The following is a 21,415-nucleotide window of genomic DNA, read 5'->3' on the forward strand; positions in this document are numbered from 1 at the left end:
TGCTAACTGCAATCCAATCACATGCTTCAGGACCTCACTCCATCACTATAAGGGTCAATGGAGAATCCAGCACATCACTGCACAATTGGCAAGGTGCACTCATTTCTTTTTCTTTTCTTTTCTTTTTTTTTTTTGTCTTTTGCCGCTTTCCACATATTGGCCATTCTTGGAGGTAGGAAACCAAGTCTCCAGAGCATCTGGCACATCAATGCTTGCACTCCCAGGATCCTCCCACCAAATCAAGCTCATGTGAAACAGAAAGGCTGAGGTTTTGCAAAGTCAGCTGTGGGGATTCAGACACCTGACCCACATTCATAGTAATGGGCGTCCAAGTCTCTTAGGCAGCTTTGAAAAGCTCAGCCCCACAATATGGCCAACAACAACACCCAACACAGCTGAACTAGAAATTGAGGACTCCCAGCACCCGGGTGAGGAGTGAGAATCTGCCTTGACAAAGTAGAAAAGGAGTACTTGTGGCACCTTAGAAACTAAACACATTTATTTGAGCATAAGCTTTTATGAGCTACAGCTCACTACATCGAAATGCATCTGATGAAGTGAGCTGTAGCTCACGAAAGCTTATGCTCAAATAAATGTGTTAGTCTCTAAGGTGCCACAAGTCCTCCTTTTCTTCTTGTGAATACAGACTAACATGGCTGCTACTCTGAAACTTGACAAAGTAGAGATCTGATAGGCACCACAAGGTATAGTTTTTATAGAATTCCAGTTTGTGAGAGGAGACACGCCTGGGGCTTCTCTCTCACTGGCCTTCCAATCTGCTGACTGAGCCACCGCTGCACCACACACACCCCTGCTCATAGAGCAGCCTGATGAAAGAGACTCCTTGAGTTATGAAGCCCTCCCCTGCCCTTCTTTGAGTTCTGTGTGGCCTCCTCTTGGCCAGTATAAAAGCTAAAGGGCTGGATTGTGCCCATCTGCCAGATACCCATGTAGGGGGGCCCCTTGCAGAGCTCCCTCTGGATTCTACCCCTGGGAAGGCTAGGAGGTGGGGCTTGCTCCCCACACAGAAGAAAGCAGGATTCTGGCCCACAGATCACCATAGATCCACCAGGATATGGGGCCACCAGGTTAAAGCCCAGTTCCTTCTATCAGCTCTCAGCCCCCTGAAGCTCTGTCCTCACTCCCCAGTCAGTGAGCTGCCTGATGACTTAAAGCAGGGCTGCCATAGGCTGCATAAACATCCCTCTGTTGCCTGTTTCAAAGGGTGCTGGAGTGATAGAGACAATACGCATCCCACTCCAATGCCACCAACAAGTCCCCCTACACACACACACACACACACACACACACCCCTTCTCCTGCCTCTTTTGCAAATCCCCTCACCAGTGGGGAGCCCTTGGTGGGGTCTGAAGAAAGGGGAGAGAGTGGGGAAGGGTAGATATGGGCATGGATGCTCCAAGCATCGAGCCAGCCCAATCTGGCCTCCATGTAATTCCTGAAATGGAGCATGCAGCGAAGAGGAACCCAGTGGAGCTGTCTGTGGATGTGGTGCTGTGAGCACTGTTTTCTACCTGTGCAAGAGGCCAGGCCTGTATCTGTGCACCTGGGGAGGCCATAGATACAGAATGACACAGAAATGAACAGCTGGGTCTCTCCAGTGCTGCTGCCCAAGGTCACTCACTCCAACCAGCAATCCTGAGAAGAATCACCTTGAAGCGTTTCCATTTCTCGAGCAATATTTTGCATAATATTGCAGTCAGAGCTGGGTTGAAAGATCATATCCATCTTAACCCAGGTAGTTTTTCTTGCCTGCACTCCTGCACAAATGCACAGTTAGAGGAGTCCCAAGGGGACAGCTGGCACTTTGCGGCCCGTGCACTGTTCACAAACAGGTCGCAGAGCTGGTTCCGATTATTGGTCCCATTTGGGAACAGATGCATGGGAAGCTGTCCTGATTTAACACAGGCTTCTCTTGCCTCAGAAAGCTTTCCCTCTAGAACAGATCTCCTTCCCGTGGCATCCTGGCTCTCTCTCTAAGCAGCTGCCTCAGTTCCTCTCTGACTTCAGGATGGACAATATCAAGTCAGTGGCATCTGATGAAACAACCAAGCAGAAGCATTTTTAAAAATAAAAGTATTTCCGACTTTGAAGTGTTGATGGGAGGGCGGCCAAAACTCTTATTCTGGGGGGATTTTATATGTGCCTGTGAAGGGCAAAGGGCTTTCATTCTTGCTCCCTGTTTGAACATGCTTTTCACCAAGCTGTGCCATTCCCCCAGACACAGCATGCGGCTGAGCTCTGCTCTGAGTGCAGGAGACACCTTGTGGCCAGACAGAGGAAGAGGAATTTATTGAGGATGTTAATGTATTTTTTTTAAACTATTTGTCAGGAAAGCAGAGTCCCTACTTGCCTGTGTAAAATAGTGAGGCCCAGCTGTGCGAACCCTGCCCCTTCCCACGACACTAATCCTCTGAGTTGCACCGAATAAAGAATTAGGGAACCCTAATCCCAGGATTTGGGGGGTTCAATTTCACTTTTGTCCTGGAATCCTAAAGAATCTCTATTCCCCCACTGTTGTTGGGTTTTGATGTTAGATTTCATGCCTCTCAGTATCCTGCCCTCAGAAAACACTGTGGGTTCCTGGGACTGCATCCTTATCTCTTACAGGCCAGAGTCTCAGCCAGACCCTCAGCTGGGGTAGAGCAATAGAGGTCCATTTAAACCAATGGAACTATGCCAATTTACACCAGCTCAGGATCAGGTTCCCTCTGTGGTTTTTGGGTAAAGGTGGGAGTTGTGGGCAGCAAAGAACAACCCAAGAAACTCCGGTTGGATTTTTGTGTAGAGACTCAGATGACCTATTTCAGTCACTTGCCTCTCTGCTAGGAAGATCTAAGCACTACCTGAAACAGCCAATGAAAAGGGATGCTCGCTGGCCGCTCTAGTCTTCACTGATGCTTTCCTCCTTTGCTTAGTACCCTACATGAGAGACAAGGTGGGTGAGGTAATATCTGTTATCGAGCCAACTTCTATTGGTGAGTGAGACAAGCTGTTGAGCATGCACAGGATCTGAAGAAGAGTAGCTCTGTAGCTCGAAAGTTTGTATCTCTCACCAACAGCAGTTGGTTCCAGGTTATTAGAGAGACAAGATGGGTGAGGTAATATCTTTTATTGGACCAACACAGTTACAACACCACTGCTCAGTATCCTACATGTCATTGTGTAACACTGCTTGTCAGTCGGCAGGCTGAACCACATGAAAATGTGGTAAAGCCCAGGGGACAGCAGCAAGCTTTGCTGGCAAAACAATCCCATGGCAGCTAAAGGAATTTGCACAGATCATGATTCATTTTTAAACATGGCATTAGCACACACGGGGGTACTGCCTTCCAATGCACCACTGAGTTATTCAGCTGGGTATATCAATGCTTTCTTAGATGCACCTTGGGAGCGGAGTTAGATGGGCTAGTTAAGCTCCATCCCAGGTTATCCCACTCTTTGCCCAGCACCTCCAGGCCCAGAACTTTACAGGGGAGAGCCATGCATCCAGAAAAGCAACAGGTGTGTCAATTAAAAACTAATTTAAAGCATAAAAATGCCCATGTGTCCTACATACTATGCACACACCACGTATGTGGAGGGGATCCTGGTGATCAGTTGCAGAGCCATGGGACAAGGGAGTGACATTCAGCAGGCACTGGTGACTGTCTCACTTGCACTCTGCCAACTAGCCCTGCTCACCGGGCCCTATTCTAACACTCCACAAGCTCAGGGGAGTTTCAAAAAGCCACCATTTTTTAAATACAACCTGTCAGAAAAAAGTTTCCTTTAACTTCTTAATTGTGGAATTTTCACCAAAAAAGTAAACTGCCCAAGGCCCAGATAATATTGAGCCCTGGACTAATGGCAGGTTTAAGGCTCAAGGTGAAATCTTCACTCCTTGTCCAGCCCTTTATACCAACTAAAGGTCTGGAGTGGTATAAAGGAATCCTAAAAGCCCCATATCAGCCAGGCAGGATTCCCACAGTGCAGGCACTGTAGATGACACCCATCAGGCCACCTTCCTCTTAAATGCTATCATAGTGGTGGGAGGGACATGTCAGGGCTGCAGCAGAATACAGGGCTGCAGAAATTCCAGACAGGGCTTCAGTCTGTAGGGCAGCCCAGTGAGGCTGCTGGAACTCAGACAGGGTTGTCGAAATTATGTTGCAGCCTTCTCCAGCTCTTGGAAAAAACTAGGATTGGGATGGGGGAAGCACAAAGCCACCAGAGTCCACTTTCTTCCAGAGCTTCAAATATCACCCTCAATATCTTATAACCGTGCAGAGTTAGAAATGGGCGCTTTGGACCATTGGAAAGAGGGGGGAAGCCAGTGAGAAACACAGCACTAGTCCCAGCCCTGGAGGGGCCCACTAAGGGTATTCTAAAGTCGTGTTCTTTTTATGTTTAAAAAAAAACCACTCAAGGTCATCCTTAGAGGTGTTTTAAATGTATCTGTTGACTTTGTCTCTCCCTGTGAGCTCCATGCCATGGTACCCAGGGTTACTAATGAAGAGATACAAAAAAAGTTTTTTGTTTAAAAACGCTCCCTAAAATATTTTCACAATAGTTTTTTCTGTTAAAATGCGACCTCCATGCAATGGGAGGGATAAAAGGTTTATTGCTGCTCATTTAAGAAGGCCTTCATCGCTCTGAATAATGCATTTGCTCAAAACTCATGCCCACAAATCCTTTACACCATCATCTGTTCCAAGGATTAGTATCTATGGGCCCAACCTGTGAAGTCCAAACTCCAGGGCAGACTTTTTAAAAGCTTGGTAGAGGGGGAAGATCAAATCCAAGCTCATTACTAATAAACACACTCGCAGCCTTGTCTAAAAGGCCAGCAGTAGCTGAATAATGCTTAAAGTGGAAAAGAGTACAGATGTTTTGTTTCTGAAGAACTTGAGTGCGCTTTCTGCATGGGAGTGAGGCATAACTGCCCAGGGGTCAGCTGTACCACCCACCACTCACAGAAGCAAATCTCTGTTCTAGTTAAGAGGGAGGAGAAGGCAGATTCAGAATTGCAAATAAAGCATTAAGATGAAGCTCCTGGCATAAAACTCAGCCTAATTAGCATACTTCCAGCAGATGCATCCCCCCAAGCAATGACATGGGCTACAAAGGGGCAAACAGAGTGTAACTCCTGCAGAAAGAGAGCCTCAGGGTGAAATGAAGGCCCTTTACCCAGAATTCTGCTTCCCTTGACCTGATACCAGGCACCATGGTCCTAGCAGCCACATGTTTAATACTGTCAACTGCTTCTCCCACAGCAGATATCTTCAGTATGGTTCTCAACAGCTAGACCAGGGGTGGGCAAACTTTTTGGCCCGAGGGCCACATCTGGGTATAGAAATTGTATGGCGGGCCATGAATGCTCACGAAATTGGGGTTGAGGTGCAGGAGGGGGTGTGGGATCCAGGGTGGGGCCCGAAATGAGGAGTTCAGGGTGCGGGAGGGGACACCAGGCTGGAGGAAGGGGGGCAGAGGGCATGAGGGCTCCAGCTGGGGATGCAGGCTCTGGGGTGGGGCTGAGGATGAGGGGTTTGGGGTGCAGGAGGGTGCTCTGGGCTGGGACCGATGGGGTTTGGAGGGCGAGAGGGGGATCAGGGCTGGGGCAGGGGGTTGGGGCACGGCGGGGTGGCTCAGGAGAGCAGGCTCCAGGCGGCGCTTACCTCAAGCAGCTCCTGGAAGCAGCAGCATGTCCCCCCTCCAGCTCGTACATGGAGGCGCAGCCAGGCGGCTCTTCTGTGTGCTGTCCCATCCGCAGGCACTGCCGCGAGCTGTCCCATCCACAGGCACTGCTTTTCAGCTGCCAATGACTGCTGTTCCTGACCAATGGGAGTTGTGGGGATGGCGTTTGGGGTGGGGGAAGCGTGCAGAGCGGAGCTCCCTGGCTGCCCCTATGCATAGAAGCCGAGGGAGGACATGTCGCTGCTTCTGGGAGCCGTGCAGAGCGGCCCCCCTACCCTGCTCCCTAGCTGGAGTGCCGGAGCAGAGCAAACCCCAGACCCCGCTCCCCAGTGGGGCAAGCCCCAGATCCCACTTCCCAGTGGGAGCTCAAGGGCCAGATTAAAATGGCTGGTGGGCCGGATGTGGCCCGCGGGCCATAGTTGGCCCACCCCTGAGCTAGATAGTGACTTACACATTTAGGCAGGGAGTTATAGTCAGAGTGGAGACAGTCTGTTATTGGTGGGCTGCTTCTCAGTTTTTTAGGGCACCATCAGTTGTACCATCAGCTGCCTGGTGTATTGGAAACAGAACTTTGGCCCCACAACACTCAGCATCTGCCAATAGAGCTGACTCGCTTCTTCTCAGCATACGCACAGTGATGTGCCTCAAGTGGCTCATGACCAGGATTCATCACCACATTTGGTCCACTGATTAGATCATTAGCTTCCCTGGCTTGGGCTGGGTACTGATGGGGAGCGTGATGTAAATGCTGATCCTTGCCCCCTGCTGACCCACTGTGAAAGAAAAACATGTGCTGTATACCCTACGAGTGGGCATGGTCAGGGAGGGGGATGGTCAGGGAGGGGGAAGAGACAGGATTCCTACTTAGCATATAATTGCAATGGATGATGCTCCCAGCTCACCCTGACCTGAAATGATACAGATGCTGGAGACTCATATACTGCCTTTGCTACTGTTTTAGTTGGCTCACTGGGAAGTTCATCACTAAGGTTACACTTATACCCAGTGATTTTAGGGAAGGTCTGAGATAAGAGCCAATGGCTACCTTTACAGGGTATCACCTGATGCAGGTGGATGAGTTACTAGTAAGGCTGGGCCCTGGCTTGGGCATATGCAGGAGAAGCTAAGGAAACAAGGGTCTTTCTTCCTTGAAAGATGCTCGCTTCCCAAGGGTTTGGGACAGACTCATAGCTGGCATTGCTGAACTCAATGGGATGAAGTGAGGCTAATGCCATGTACAGTCCTCATAACCCAATTCAGACTATTCTGCCTCTGATCCTTTTTATCCAAGGCCATAGAAGACATTTATTTATATACAGCACATTATATTTATATTATTTATTTATCTATATACAGCGCATTAGTCTGGGATACTGGGACACTCATTGTAACAGTCACTGCTACATTTACTTGTACTTTCAATTTTAAAAAAAAATATACTGTACTAACAACATCAGTTTGGAAGGGATATAAACTCACATGCTTCAAGACATAAACCAGCCAGCAATTTCGAGGGGTTAGGAAGCACCCTTTCTTTGAGGGTACGTCTGCACTGCAATTAAAAACCCACAGCTGGCCTGTGCCAGCTGTCTCAGTCTCCCCGGGCTAGGGCTGCTTCATTGCTGTGTAGACTTCCGGGCTTCGACTGACAACCGGGCTCTAGGACCCTGCGAGGTGGGACGGTCGCAGAGGCTGGGCTGCGGCTTGAGCCCGGAAGTTTAGTCTACACTCAGTGACAGGTTTATTCAGATTCCAGTTTGTTAGTCTCTAAGGTGCCACAAGTCCTCCTTTTCTTTTTGTGGCTACAGACTAACACGGCTGCCACTCTGTAACCACCCACTATGAGGCTCCTTCCATTTTCCCTCTGTAGCATTCAGTACTGGGAACTGTCTGACACAGGGTACCAGACCACCTGGAGCCCCGCTCTCACCCACTATGGCAGCTGCTAAGGGAGACATTTTCAAGGAAGGCTTCAGCACCAGTCTCACCGATGAAGTGAGCTGTAGCTCACGAAAGCTTATGCTCAAATAAATGTGCTGTGGCACCTTAGAGACTAAGTCCTCCTTTTCTTTTTTGCGACTACAGACTAACACGACGGCTACTCTGAAACCAGTCTCCCTCCCAGGTTCCTCACACACTTTTTCTAGCAGAAAGAAAAGGAGGACTTGTGGCACCTTAGAGGCTAACACATTTATTTGAGCATAAGCTTTCGTGAGCTACGGCTCCCTTCATCGGATGCATTCGGTGGAAAATACAGAGGGGAGATTGATATACACACACAGAGAACATGAAATGCATCCGATGAAGTGAGCTGTAGCTCACGAAAGCTTATGCTCAAATAAATGTGCTGTGGCACCTTAGAGACTAAGTCCTCCTTTTCTTTTTTGCGACTACAGACTAACACGACGGCTACTCTGAAACCAGTCTCCCTCCCAGGTTCCTCACACACTTTTTCTAGCAGAAAGAAAAGGAGGACTTGTGGCACCTTAGAGGCTAACACATTTATTTGAGCATAAGCTTTCGTGAGCTACGGCTCACTTCATCGGATGCATTCGGTGGAAAATACAGAGGGGAGATTGATATACACACACAGAGAACATGAAATGCATCCGATGAAGTGAGCTGTAGCTCACGAAAGCTTGTGCTCAAATAAATGTGTTGGCCTCCAAGGTGCCACAAGTCCTCCTTTTCTTTTTGCGAATACAGACTAACACGGCTGCTGCTGTGAAACCTTTCTCTAGCAGAGTCACCGATCACCTCCCACGACACTCACACGCTGCCTTTCTGCACTGACCCAGTAGCTGGCGTCTCCTCCAGAGCGCACATCACCTGGCGTCGGCAGCAGCCTGCGCTGGGACAGCGTGCGCTCTGGGAGGGACAGACAGACAGACAGAGCTGGGGGGGGGAGGGGGTCTTCCTCTGAGTCAGATTGTGACGCGGGGGGGGGGGGGGGAAGCGGAGGAAGGGCAGGGTACAAATAACCCACCTCTCCCTGTCCTGGCTGTGCACGGAGAGCACCACGCATAGAACCCGACGCCGGAGTGAAGAGCAAGTCCCCCAGCCGCGGAGGAACATCTGCCCGCTCCCCGAGGGAGGGATGAGACCGAGGCGGCGGAGAGCGCGCGCGCTAAGTGGCGCGCATAGCGCGGAGGAGGCTGTGGGCTGCCAGGGCCGGGCAAGCAGGTTGTGGCGGGAGCCTGTGACAAGGGCTTATTATGGCCGGAGGCCGCCCACAGGGGGTGCTGTGGCGCGATGGTAGCACAGGTACTGTGCAGGGTGATGTCTGGGCACTGAGGAGCGGCTCCTTTTGGACGGGCTGGTTGCGAGAGGGCTGCGTACGTGGAGGAAAGAACGAAGCCTGAACGTTGCGCTCTCGTGGCCCGCGCCCGTCCCCTCTCCTGTTTCAACGCTGAACACCTCATTAACATACCTTTGCAATGCACGTTGGGATTTTGTCTGTCTATGGCAGGGGATTGTATAAAGGCATTTGAAAGCATAAATCCTGAACGTTGTACGATCTTGGCTCTCCCGCCGGAGCACTGAACCATTAATTAGCATAGACTTGCAAAGCATGATGGGAGGGTGCGTCCAGCTCAGCCTGACTGTGAAATAAAAAGACACGGGGAGCCTTATATACCGCTCCGACGTAGCTCACTTGCAGTCAGAAGGAAGCTCACCGCTGAGGTCACATGCAGGGTGCTTGTCACTCGCCGTTCAATGCCTCTGGGAAGGTCTGAGACAAGAGCCATTAGCTGCCCTTGCAGGGCATCACCTGCTGCAGGTGAATGAGTTACCAGCGATGTTGGGCCCTGGCTGTGGGGCGAATGGGGCAGGAGAAGCTGGAGGGGAAAACCCCCCCCTAGTGGATGCCCAGGCCCCTCACAAGGGTTTGAGACAGACTCATGGCTGGCGGCACTGAGTCCAATGGGCTGAGGTGAGACCCCCGGAGGCCTCATAACCCAATTCAGACTACTCTCCCTCTGACCATTTTCAGTTTTAATCCAGTTCATCTAGCAGGCACCACAGCAGACGTTCTGATGGACAACCACAACATCCATTGACTACCACATGAAAAATGCCAAATCTGCATAAAGCACCCACCAACTTGTGGGCATGAGGAAGCACCTCTGCTAAGCAGGTTTTTCAAATTCCCCACTCTGGGGCTCCAGGAACCTACCCTCTGTCCTGGGAACTGGCTACTGGCCCAGATGGACTCCTGCTCTCACCTGCTATGGCAATTGCCCAGGGAGATGTTTTCAAATATTCCTTAAGGATTAAGCAGAAAAGTCCCATTGACTTTGGAAAATCTTCTCCTATGTCCCTAACGCCATATGCTAGCAGAGGTTGTAATCACTTCCCACCACACATTACGCACTGCACTAGTCTAGACAGAACCACTAGCTGTGGGTTTTCATCTTAAGGCACTAGCTCTGTGTAGGTCGGACTCATCAAGGAGTGCCAAGGACACAGGCTAGGAGCAGGGGTGGGCAAATTTTTTGGCCTGAAGGCTACATCTGGGTATAGAAATTGTATGGCGGGCCATGAATGCTCTTGAAATTGGGGTTGGGGTGCAGGAGGGGGTGCAGGCTCCGGGTGGAGCCAGAAATTAGGAGTTGAGGGTGCAGGAGGGGACACTGGGTTGGGGTGGTGTGGGGGGGGGACATGAGGGCTCTGGCTGGGGGTGCAGGCTCTGGGGTGGGGCTGTGGATGAGGGGTTTGGAGTGCAGGAGGATGCTCCATGCTGGGACCAAGGGGTTCAGAGGGTGGAAGGGGGATCAGGGGGTTTGGGTGCAGGGGGGTGGCTCAGGGGTGCAGGCTCCAGGTGGCCCTTACCTCAAGCAGCTTCTGAAAGCAGCAGCATGTCCCCGCTCCGGCTCCTACGCAGAGGCACAGCCAGGTGGCTCTACTCTGTGCTGCTCCATCCGCAGGTGCTGCTGCATGCTGCCCCGTCCACAGTACCTGCCCCTGCAGCTCCCATTGGCCGTGGTTCCCAGCCAATGGGAGTTGTGGGGGCGGCGTTTGGGGTGGGGGCAGCATGTGGAGCAGAGCCCTCTGGCTGCCCCTATGAATAGGAGCCGGAGTGGGGACATGCTGCTGTTTCTGGGAGCCATGTGGAGTGACCCCCCCAACCCTGCTCCCCGGCTGGAGTGCCGGAGCAGGGCAAGCCCCAGACCCCACTCCCCAGCGGGAGCTTGAGGGTCGGATTAAAACGGCTGGTGGGCCGGATGCAGCCCGTGGGCTGTAATTTGCCCACCCCTGGGGTAGAGGCCCCTGATTAATTCAGCTGGGGTTATGTCTCAATCAATCAATCAATCCAGTGGCCTCCAAGGGCCATAGCGTTACAGAGTGGGGGTTATTAGTATTAATTAGTGTGACTGCAGGAGCATCCAGACTCCCTAGTCAGGATCAGGGCCTCACTGTACCAGGTGCTTTACATGCCTATATGAAGGTGGGGTCTCTCCCCAAAGAGGATACAATCCAAGAACTTTATCCTGCAAGCCTGACACACACGTATGAGTTTTCTAGACTAAGACCTCCACCCTGCCAGCCAGTACCTGGTACCTTTCATTCATCTGTGCAGTTGCTACTATCCCCAGTGAGCTGGAACTCCTCCAGAGCATACTGTCAGAGTGAAGCGTGGAGTAGCCCATGGTGTGTCAGCGTGCACATACAGGAGAGGCAAACAGGCAGCAGTAGCTCCCCAGGACAGGCCATAGGGTTCTCCCCCACAGTCAGAGCATACCAGTCGCTTTGTGGTGGGAGCAAACACACAGCCCCTCCTCTCCTTGTCACTGCCTCCCCTATGCAAGGCTGCACATGAAGCCTGTGACTGGAGAGCACCACTAACGGAAATAGACTTTGTGCAATACTAAGGCATGAAAGAACATTCCGTTCCCAAACCCAGGGAAATGTATCTTTGACCCCAATCAAGTTAAGAGATGGTGCAAAAGAAAAGAGCATGTGTTAAGTTGTATGTATATGATTCAGTATTTAAGAGCATATAATAGTATAAAGAAAAGGAGGACTTCCGATGAAGTGAGCTGTAGCTCACGAAAGCTTGTGCTCTAATAAATTTATTAGTCTCTAAGGTGCCACAAGTCCTCCTTTTCTTTTTGTGAATACAGACTAACACGGCTGCTACTCTGAAACCTATAATAGTATATTAACTATGTAAGCAGATTATGGAATGAATGATTATTTTTGCAGACAGAGACAGAGATTTTACAATAGGCAGCTTCCCAGCTATAGGGGGCACTATAGTGTGATTGTACACTGATATGTAGGGTAAAATCTAGGAACTTAAAAATCTAGGAACTTCCGATGAAGTGAGCTGTAGCTCACGAAAGCTTATGCTCTAATAAATTTGTTAGTCTCTAAGGTGCCACAAGTACTCCTTTTCTTTTTGCGAATACAGACTAACACGGCTGCTACTCTGAAATCTAGGAACTTAGAGAACTCTACTTTTAGGAAGGGCTAGGTGCAAGAGGACTGTATACATGGAGGAAAGAAGAAAGCCTGAATGTTGTACTGTCTTGGCCTCACTCCTATCTCTTGTTTCAATGCTGAACACCTCATTAACATATCTTTGCAATGCACATTTGGATTTTGTTTGTCTATGGGTAAGTGATTGTATAAAGGCATATGAAAGCATAAATCCTGAATGTTGAACTGTCCTGTCTCTCTTGTGTCTCTTGCTGGACCACTGGACCACTAATTAGCATATACTTGCAAATCATGATGGGAAACATGCTTCCAGCTCACCCTGACCTAGTACTTTAAGCTTTCTGGAGCCTTATGTACTATCCTATATTACATCCCTTTCAGGTCAGAGGGAAGCTCACCATTGAGGTCACGTGCAGGGTGCTAATCACTCACTAGTCAATGCCTCTCTGAAGGTCTGAGAGAAAAGCCAATTAGCTGCCCTTGCAGAGTATCACTGGCTGCAGGTAAATGAGGTTACCATCTACGTGGGGCCCCTGGTTTAGGATGATACATATGTGGCAGGAGAAGCCAGAGGGGTGCTCCCCTGGCAGATGCCCATTCACCCAAAGGGTTTTGGGACAGGTTCATGGCTGGCACTACTGAGCTCAATGGGATAAGGTGAGTCCCCATAACTCAACTCAGACTACTCTCCCTCTGACCTTCTCAGGCAAGGCTATGCTTTTAGCATTAGCACTCATTGCTCCAGGCAAACATCATCAGAATACAGTACAGAGACTGGATATTTATAAGGAGACATTTTAAAAACCACCTCATGGATTTAGGAGCACAAGTCCCATAGTCACTCAGTGCTTTGGAAAATTCTCGGCCTCTGTTCCTAACACACATACACCAGCAGCATTGCTAATCACCCTGGCTAGGCTACACCAAACCACTAGCTGGGTGTTCTCGGCTTAATATTAATATCTGTTTCCTCTACAGCATTTTTCAGCAGTAGACCATAATGCACTTCACACTCTTTAATATATTTAGCTACACAATAGGTAGGAAAGTTCTATCATCTCCATTGTACAGATGGGGAAATGAGGCATAGAGAGGCTAGGTGACTTGCCAAAGTACAGAACTGAACCTGGGTTTACTATGTTCTGGGCTACTGCCCTGAACCATCCTTCCTCACATCCTTCCTGCCTGCCCCACTAGAGTATTGTCAAGGAGCACTGGGCCCCAGCATAGGAGCCCCTCTTTAATTCACATGTGGTTAAGTCTGATCAGTACAGTGCCTTCTAGGGGGCATAGTATTACAGAGCTGGCCTGATTAGGATTAATTATTGAGACTGCAGGAGCATCCAGAGCCCCTAGTCAGGTTCAGGTCTCGCTGTGCCAGGCACTTTACATGCGTATATGAAGGCGGGACTTCTCCCTAAAGCGGATACAATTTAAGCTCCATACCGTGCAACCCCTTCATAAACAATGAGTTTTTCTTACTACGTCAGAGCTCGATCCCACCAGCCTGTCCCTGGGGCTTTTCATTCATATGTGAAAGCACTAACATTGCATCCAACTGGGACTGTTACAACCCCCAGCCTCCCAACGGAGCTGGGCCTCCTCCAGAGCTTACCATCAGCCTGAGGCCTGGAGCAGCCTATGGTGGCTCAGTGTGCATGTACAAAACAAGGCAGGCAAGTAGTTCACCAGGCTGGGTGAACTGTGGGTAGGGAGCACCACTAATAGCCACAGTAAATGCCTGAAGGGCAGGAAGGATACTGGGCAGCAGCTATCAGTCCAGCAGTGCTCACCTGCTGTGAAGGAAACCCATGCCACACCCCTTACCTGTGGGCCTGGCAGGGAGCACCGGGAAGCACTGTATCCCTCTCACCACTCTCCGTCTTTCTCTAACACTCCTCAGCCAGAAATAGACTCTTACAAAGACTGGCCACAAATGCCAGGCAGCAGTGTAAGGCCCTGCTATGGCCTCAGGGCTCTCAGCTCCAAAATCCTATACACTTAGTCACTGATGTGCATCCCACTGGTCTGTGTGCAAAGGCATTGACAAAATCCAGCCACACACAGCACAGGCTTATATATTTGGTGGGGTACATAAAGAAATGCTCCTAACTCTCATAAGTAGCAGAAAGAAGCAGAGAACAGAGGGTTCCTAATTAACATATCCTTTCAATGCATGCTAGGATATGTTCCCAGCTGCCCCGATCTCACAAAGCCATATGTACTGGAGCCTCAGACGCTGTCCTGGCTGGGTGAGCCACTAGCTCAGTAGGAAGCACACCACTGAAGTCACATGCTGCATGGTTCTTACTGACTGCCTCTAAGATGGGCTGTGACAAGAATCAATCGCTGCCATTACCTAACAGGTCGATTAATTACCAGCTTGGCTGGGAGCTGGGGAAGGACACCCAGTGAGCAGAAGAAACTTACATAGGATTGATTGCTAGCCCTGGTCGATGCCCCCTCACAAGGATGTGGGACAGAATTGTAGACAGCACCACTGAGTTCAGTGGGAGGAAATGAGGCCAGTGCCCCACCCAGACCCCATAACCCTGTTCAGACTATTCTTCATGCAAGGCCATAGGAGACAAATTTTTATTATATACAAAACATCATTAGCCTGCGGCACACATTGCCACAGGATACAATTAGCAGGACTCAAGCAGGGATTGGAGGTTTATAGGGATAATCAGAACACCACAGCTACATTCACTAGGATAAAGAAATAGACAGAAACCCTCATGCTTAAGAGCAGAATCCAGCCCTTGGGGGACAGGAAGGAACTTCTCCAATAGGCAGGTCATTCAATAATTATTTACTGTGGCCTTTGTTGCATCTTGTTCAGAACTATTTGGTACTGGGAACTGTCCAACACAGTATATTGGACTAGATGACAATTGTTATCTTCCTAATACACTTTTTTTGACAGAAGGTCTAATAACTTCCAGGGACAGTCACACCCTGCACTAGTTTACACTGACCCACTAGCTGCAGATCTCAGGGTACAGCACTATAGCTGTGTACTGAGGAATTGTCAAGGAGCACCTAGACCAGGGGACCTTGAAATAGCAAACCCCTTTTAACTGACAATGTGTTTATGTTTAAAAACTTTGCTACAGTGGCCTGAAAGGAATAAATCATTACTTAGGTTATTATTTTTAATTGCATGGGTAATTATTGTTAATTGTTTTGACTGTAGTAGGAGGTAGTGAGCCAATTAGACTCTGGGTCCCCGTTCCTGTACAAACCTAGATGAAGACAAGTTTTCTGCTCTAAAGGGCATACAGTCTAAGAAGCTGATCCTACAAGACTTACATACCTGCATAACTAAGCCAGAGCAGGCCTACTGAAGTTAATAGCATGACACACACTTACAGTTAAGTGTATGTCTAAGTGCAGTATGAAGGATAACCCAAGAGCTGGCTCTCACCTTTCTATCATTTTCAATACATGGGCGGGGGGTGGGATTTGGCAGGGAATTGAGAGTTTGCACATGTTTTGTGTGACTTCCCCCATGCTTCCTGAACCCCCTCTGTGCTCCCGTCCACCCCTTCCTGCACCTGGGGGTCACAAAGCACAGTTGGGAAACACGGAGCTAATCCATGATATGCTTACCCTCATTGGGACAGCATCTCTTTACAGCAACACATACTAAAAGAAGCATTTGCAGTAAGAAGTCCTTATAAAGCAATATTCCACAGCACAGAGTGACAGAGACTGTGTATAAATATAGATATTGGGCCAAATTCATCCTGGGGATAACTTCACTGAAGTCGATGGAGTTTCACCAATGAGGAATTTGGACCACAATATTTTTATTCTTTAAAACAGGTTTCCATTACAACCAGCCACTTAATTCAGGTTCATCCCCTCCAGAGGTCAATATCAGAGCGCCATGCCTAGAGCTCTCACCTCCCTCCGACTTGACTGGACAAGAGGAGCAGGGCTGGGTCGGGCCTAAGTGATAGCATATGTTTGATCCGTGTTGAGTGTGCCTAACAGGTAGAAGACCAGGGAGCAGGGCAGTAAAAGTATTTTGATTTTATTTCCAAAAACATTAAATATAAAGGCAGCGTAGGTGCTATGAGAGACCATACAAATATGTCCTTTATCGTCAGGAATCTTATACAAATGTGAAGGCACTGCAATCTCTGGCTAGCCCTGAATCCCTCCTCAGCCATTCCCATGGCAGATGTTTTGTGGGGAGGATGCACTCTCAGTCTCCACTGGCTTTATGTTATGACCAATGGCCCCTCTTGGCTGGATGCTGCTCCCTCCAGAGACAACTAACCCTACTCCTCCGGTTGGCCTGAGGAGGCATTTGAATGCCACGAGCTTGCTCCCATCCAGAGCTGCATGTACTGTCTTCACTGGCTCTCCCCAGCCTGGGAGCAAACATGCAATATGCACCTCATGCCCTGCATGGCAGCCAGTCAAATGGCCATACATTTTCTCATGTTGTCATTGCTATTACATGTATGATGGAAATCAGAGACGGAAGAGATCTGCAGGTTAGAGCCATTCCCTGGGTCCTGCCCCTGGCCACTGTGGGATTGTTCCCTGCTATATATACACCAGAGCTTTGACCATTCCAGACTCCAGTGAGTGAAGAGATGAGGACTCCAGCATGGTCCTTGGGAAGAATTCCCCAGGCTAGGAGACATCACTGATAGGTCATTTCTTCTGCAATCCAGTCTGGATGTACCTTTCCCCTTACAGGAACTTCCCTGAAACCTCCTTCCACTAGCCAATCATTGCTGACTGGACACTTGGCCAAACGATGGATGCCAGTCTCAGAAAGGAGCGAATCCACCTCTCCCCACCCTTCACATTGATGCCCTTTGCAAGGAGAGGTGTATTGGCAGCATCCCAAAGGGAAAGAGGAAAAGGAGTAGAGGAAGGGCAGGGGCTGAGTACAAATGAATAGTCTGTTTCTGTCCCTGTGGCAAGGACTCTTGCAGCCTCTGCTCCACAGGAGACATGGTAGACAGTCCAGGGTTTCCTTGTCATGGCTGTGTTGGGTAGCGCCGCTGTGAGAGCCGCTTGGGTTGGCTGAGTCCAAGGGATGCAGCAGTGGAGAGCTGTGAAGGATAGAAATACTCTAAGTAACAGGCCAGTTGTGGAGCTGACCAAAAATGGAAGCAGCCCACAATATTTTGGCAAGCAAGATAAGAGCTTCTCTGGCCAGCGAGACAGACACAGGTTGGGGCCGTCCCAGTTCTGTTTGTCTGGAGCGAATGCTCATGAGTGTGAGGGATAGGCAACACTGACAGGACCACACATAGTGTCGGCAGGGTCTCTGCAAGCTTTCCCCAAGGAGCTCTGCCAAAACAGTTCAAACCCAGCCTGCTATTCCAGCCCTGACCCCACAGGCAGCTCCTGGCCTGCTGCCCCTTCCTACTCCAGTACTGGGTGTCCCTTGGCCTCACACATTCTCAGCGTACCTCAGTACCCCAGGTCAACTGATTCAGACTCCTGGGGCTAAAAATAGCAGTGTAGACATTCAGGCTCAGGCTGGAGCCCAGGCTCCAAGCTCCTTGCTGGGTTTCAGAGCCCAGGCTCCAACCCAAGCGGGAATGTCTACACTGCTATTTTTAGTCCCATAGTGCAAGTCCAAGTCAGCTCACCTGGGCTCTGAAACTTGCTGCCACAGTGTATTTTTTGCAATGTAGACACACCCTTAGTCTTGGTCTGCAGCATCCCCTAGGCTTTCTGGACTAGGCTCTCTGGAAATTAGGCAGTCAATTGAGCAGAATGTGCACAGCCAAAACACTTGTCTTCAGTTGCCAGATAGTCCCTTCTCTAAACCACACCAAGGCTAAGGCCGGGCAGAGAATCAGGGGACTGTAGCCAGCTCCCCTGATGCCCCGCCCCACACCCCCACTGTGCATGGTGGATCTCAACAATTGCAGAGAAGCTGGCCCAAAGTCTGCAACTGAGAGGGCTACAAGGACATCTTTCCCACATCTCTGGAGGCATTAACCATGCTCTCTCTCTGCTGGCAGGGAGACAAAAGGGAGCATCCATGCCTCTCCCATCAGAGACTAGATGGGTCTGACTTTACCTTCGCGAGGATCTGAGCATCCCTCCTAAGTCAGGGAGCCCCTGTGTGGCGTGCCCACTTGCCAAGATGCCGTATGTGGATATAAGCCAGGAGGAGCCTCCATACCTGAGGAACCTGAGCAGGATTGAAGAGTGGAATCTGCCCTCCACTATGGGCAAAAAGGAGACCACCAGCATCAGAGAGAGTGCCATGTGAGTCATCCTGAAAGAGGAAACAGAGGGAAAATAACAGCTGGTGCCTGCTTTGAGGTTCAGAGAAGCGAAAGGAATGTTCTAGGTCACAGGGTGGGGGAGATGGATAGGGCTGGCGGAAGATGCTCCGTTTTCTCAGCCACAGCAAACCACAAACAAAGGAGCCATCTGACCTACCCCCCTTCCTGTTCCCTCCTGCACACTAAAGATCCTCCCATCAAAACAAGAAACAGAAAGAACAAGAATTACCCCACACTCACAGAGCCTGCCCTTGTCCCTCACCTGGCCTCCAGCCCCAGGAAAGGCTGCTGATTCCCTGCCATTGGGGACCTGCAAACCTTTAGCTTCATTCATAGCTGCTGAAATGAGAAAGAGATTTCAAAAACGTTTGGTTCATTCCGGGATCGTGTGACCAAAACAACCTTAGCAACAACATGGGCCTGCTTCCAAAGAAGGACAATGGTCGTGGCCTCTCCTGTATTTACCTGGGCTTCTGGAGAAAGGGCTGTGGGAAGCCGGAAGCAGGCGAGGAGGGTGAGATGATGAAGGGCTTGCTCCAGTGGCTGAAGGAGAGGGAAATGGGGCTGGTGCATCCTTCTCCTGATGAAAGAAAAACACACACCAATTCTGAGGGAAGAAACCTTCTCAGGGAAGAAAGGAAGAGCAGCTCTGTGCTTAACCCCAAGAGACCAGCTTGTTCCAAGTGCAGATTCATTATGCTCTGCTTTGGGCCAGCCAAGCCAAAAGACTCCATTATATTTGATCATACAAAACCCAGGGAGTTCAGACACAAGGCTAGGCAGGCAGCTGCATCAGCCCTATCTCACGCTGCGGGGAAGTTGCTACGGGGACAGGTTAACCCCACTGCTCGTCATTTTAGCCCTTCAATGCCCTGTGATCCTGTCTGAGCTCATAAGCTAAGTAGGGTGGAGCCCAGTCTGCTGGAGATAGCTCAATAAGCAGAACACTTCTCTCTGCATTAGAATGGAACCAACACCCCGGTGTGGTGCTAGGGGGTACTGTGGGGCAAAAGGTGTCATCTATGGGATGGGAAGTAACAATGAGTTCCTGATGCTCCATGGTTATTTAAAGAGTGGCCGCAAAAAGAATATTGGGAGGGAACTAAAACCTCATGCTTCGGGGTTTAAACTTATCTCTAACCACCAGAGATGAGGCTGAGACCTTCACAGGGGGCAAGTCACCCCACATCTGCCTGCAGCAGAGTTTCTTGCATCTTCTGAACCATGCGGTGCTGGCCACTGTCAGAGACGGGTACACATATATATGCATGCACACCCATGGGAGAATGTGGCCAGGATCTGGGGGAATGGCACTCTGCCTGCCTACCACTTCTCCTGCAAGTAATTCTTCACTTCGGCTACTAAAAACTGTGGAAGTGTTGCCATCTGCTGCTATCAGCTGCTGCTTTTCCCTTCAGCAGAGGCCAAGCGACCCCCACGGAGTTTGCAGAGCTCTTGGAGAGCCTTCTGGATCAAAATTACTTTATAAATATACAATTATTAGTAATGAGAATTTGGTTCAGGACAGAGACCTCAAGTTGTCAGTTTCCGTCCCACTGATAAATAAATCCCCAAGTACGGTGGCATGTAAAGGACACACAGTTGTAGTGAAAACCCTGGCAGTGGGGACAGCGGAGTGGTGCCCTTGAGATGGAGAGACAAACTAGTGGAGGATGGATGAAGATAAAGATAAGGGGTGAAATTCTGGCTCCGTTGAAGTCAATGGCAAAACTCCTATTGGCTTCAATAGGGTCAGGATTTCACCAATCGTTCCTGCTCACTTAACTCTACTCAGTGTTAACTATCCTCTGGCCTGTCTGTCCACTGGGGTGTCTCCATGCACCAGGTTCCCCCTTACAGTGTGTTTGGCACCAGTTAGCTGTCTGAGAACATGCATGCACCAAAGGCTTAATCCCCTGCCACAGCAAGGGTCACAGGCCTACCTCTTCCCAGCAGTGAGCTCTGGGCCATCCAGCCTTTGCATGGAGGTGTGCACGGTGCGGGGGCCAGAGAGGTTACACCAGAAGCGGGAGGATACTGGCAAAAGGGAACTTGATCACGAAAGGGAGAGTCAGGGAGGTGATGGGGAGGAATAGGGCAGGCAGTGTGCAAACTTCACACACACACACCCCTCCGCCATGGTCCTACATCCCTGACCTGCAGCTATCTCTGCTCTTCCAGTCCTGGTTCAAGGCTCCACCAGCACCTCCGCTGTCCTGGGAGCGGGAGGTAAGAGGAGAAATGCCCCTCTTCAGTCTGAGGGTGGGGAGGAGAGCTCCTCCAAAATCCCTGCGACGTAAAAATCCCCCTCTAGTCTTCTCATTACCTGGGACCTCAATGCAGCAGAGGCTGGTGCAGGGCCGGACACATCTCTTGAAGGTGTCACCTCCTTGGAGGGCTTTGATCGAAACCAGCTGAACCAGCCAAACCCTGAGCCCTAGGAAACACAGGTTCTTATTGGGGCTGAAGTTGTTTAAATAACAGCTATATATTAAAGACACCACCGCACAAAAACTCAGAGGTGGTGGGTGGAGAGGGAAGGTTATTATGGAACCCAGCCTCACCCCCCCAACTCCCACAGCTTTCTTGGGTGAAAGAAAGGGTTCGGGGCAACCCAGCCCCTTCTCACTGCTGTGACTGGAAAGGAGAGGAAACCCATCCCTACCTCACTGTGCAGCAAGGACAGAGAGCAGGGCTGAGGACCCCAGAACCACCCCCACCCCATTGCTGGAGGGGACAGAAGAGCAGGGGCTCAGCATATTAGCCTGGAGACAGCATGGAGCCCATTCTACGCGGGTGCACTGACTGCAGCACTTCCAGCCATACGGGCAGTGAAAGGCTGGCCAGGTGGTGAGTGAGAAGTTGGTGATGCCTCCAAACGAGAGGGCATGTAAGGCCTGATTCTGCTGTCCCTGCAGTGTAGATCAGGAGTAACCCTCTTGCAGCCCTGCTGATGTAAGAGGGGAATCAGGCTGGGGGCATGGCTTTGAAAGCAGCACTGT

At 50.1% G+C, this 21,415-nt stretch overlaps 1 protein-coding gene and 1 long non-coding RNA gene across 8 annotated transcripts in view; both read right to left on the reverse strand.

Annotated features, from left to right (window-relative positions):
• Nucleotides 1-572: 572 nt before the first annotated feature.
• Nucleotides 573-8,768, reverse strand: LOC122455520. Its single transcript, XR_006273746.1, has 3 exons — nt 8,681-8,768; nt 6,146-6,467; nt 573-2,054 (listed from the first exon to the last, which is right to left on the reverse strand). It is a non-coding gene; the product is annotated as an uncharacterized LOC122455520 (long non-coding RNA).
• A 7,395-nt stretch (nt 8,769-16,163) lies between these two features.
• The window catches only part of LOC119860175 (protein transport protein Sec16B), a 45,471-nt gene continuing 40,219 nt past the window's right edge, over nt 16,164-21,415 (reverse strand). For 5 of the 7 annotated variants that reach the window (XM_043490864.1, XM_043490869.1, XM_043490867.1 and 2 more), the window contains 5 exons: nt 20,740-20,850; nt 18,879-18,993; nt 18,676-18,752; nt 18,308-18,403; nt 16,164-17,219 (listed from right to left, as the gene is read on the reverse strand). In XM_043490864.1, coding sequence (XP_043346799.1) covers nt 17,145-17,219; nt 18,308-18,403; nt 18,676-18,752; nt 18,879-18,993; nt 20,740-20,850 — 474 coding nt within the window. In that variant the 3' untranslated portion in view covers nt 16,164-17,144. The remainder of the gene's footprint in view (nt 17,220-18,307; nt 18,404-18,675; nt 18,753-18,878; nt 18,994-20,739; nt 20,851-21,415) is intronic. The other 2 variants (XM_043490868.1, XM_043490866.1) reach the window with 1 other exon arrangement.

This window comes from Dermochelys coriacea, chromosome 8 (assembly GCF_009764565.3).
Source record: "Dermochelys coriacea isolate rDerCor1 chromosome 8, rDerCor1.pri.v4, whole genome shotgun sequence".
Lineage (NCBI taxonomy): Eukaryota > Metazoa > Chordata > Testudines > Dermochelyidae > Dermochelys > Dermochelys coriacea.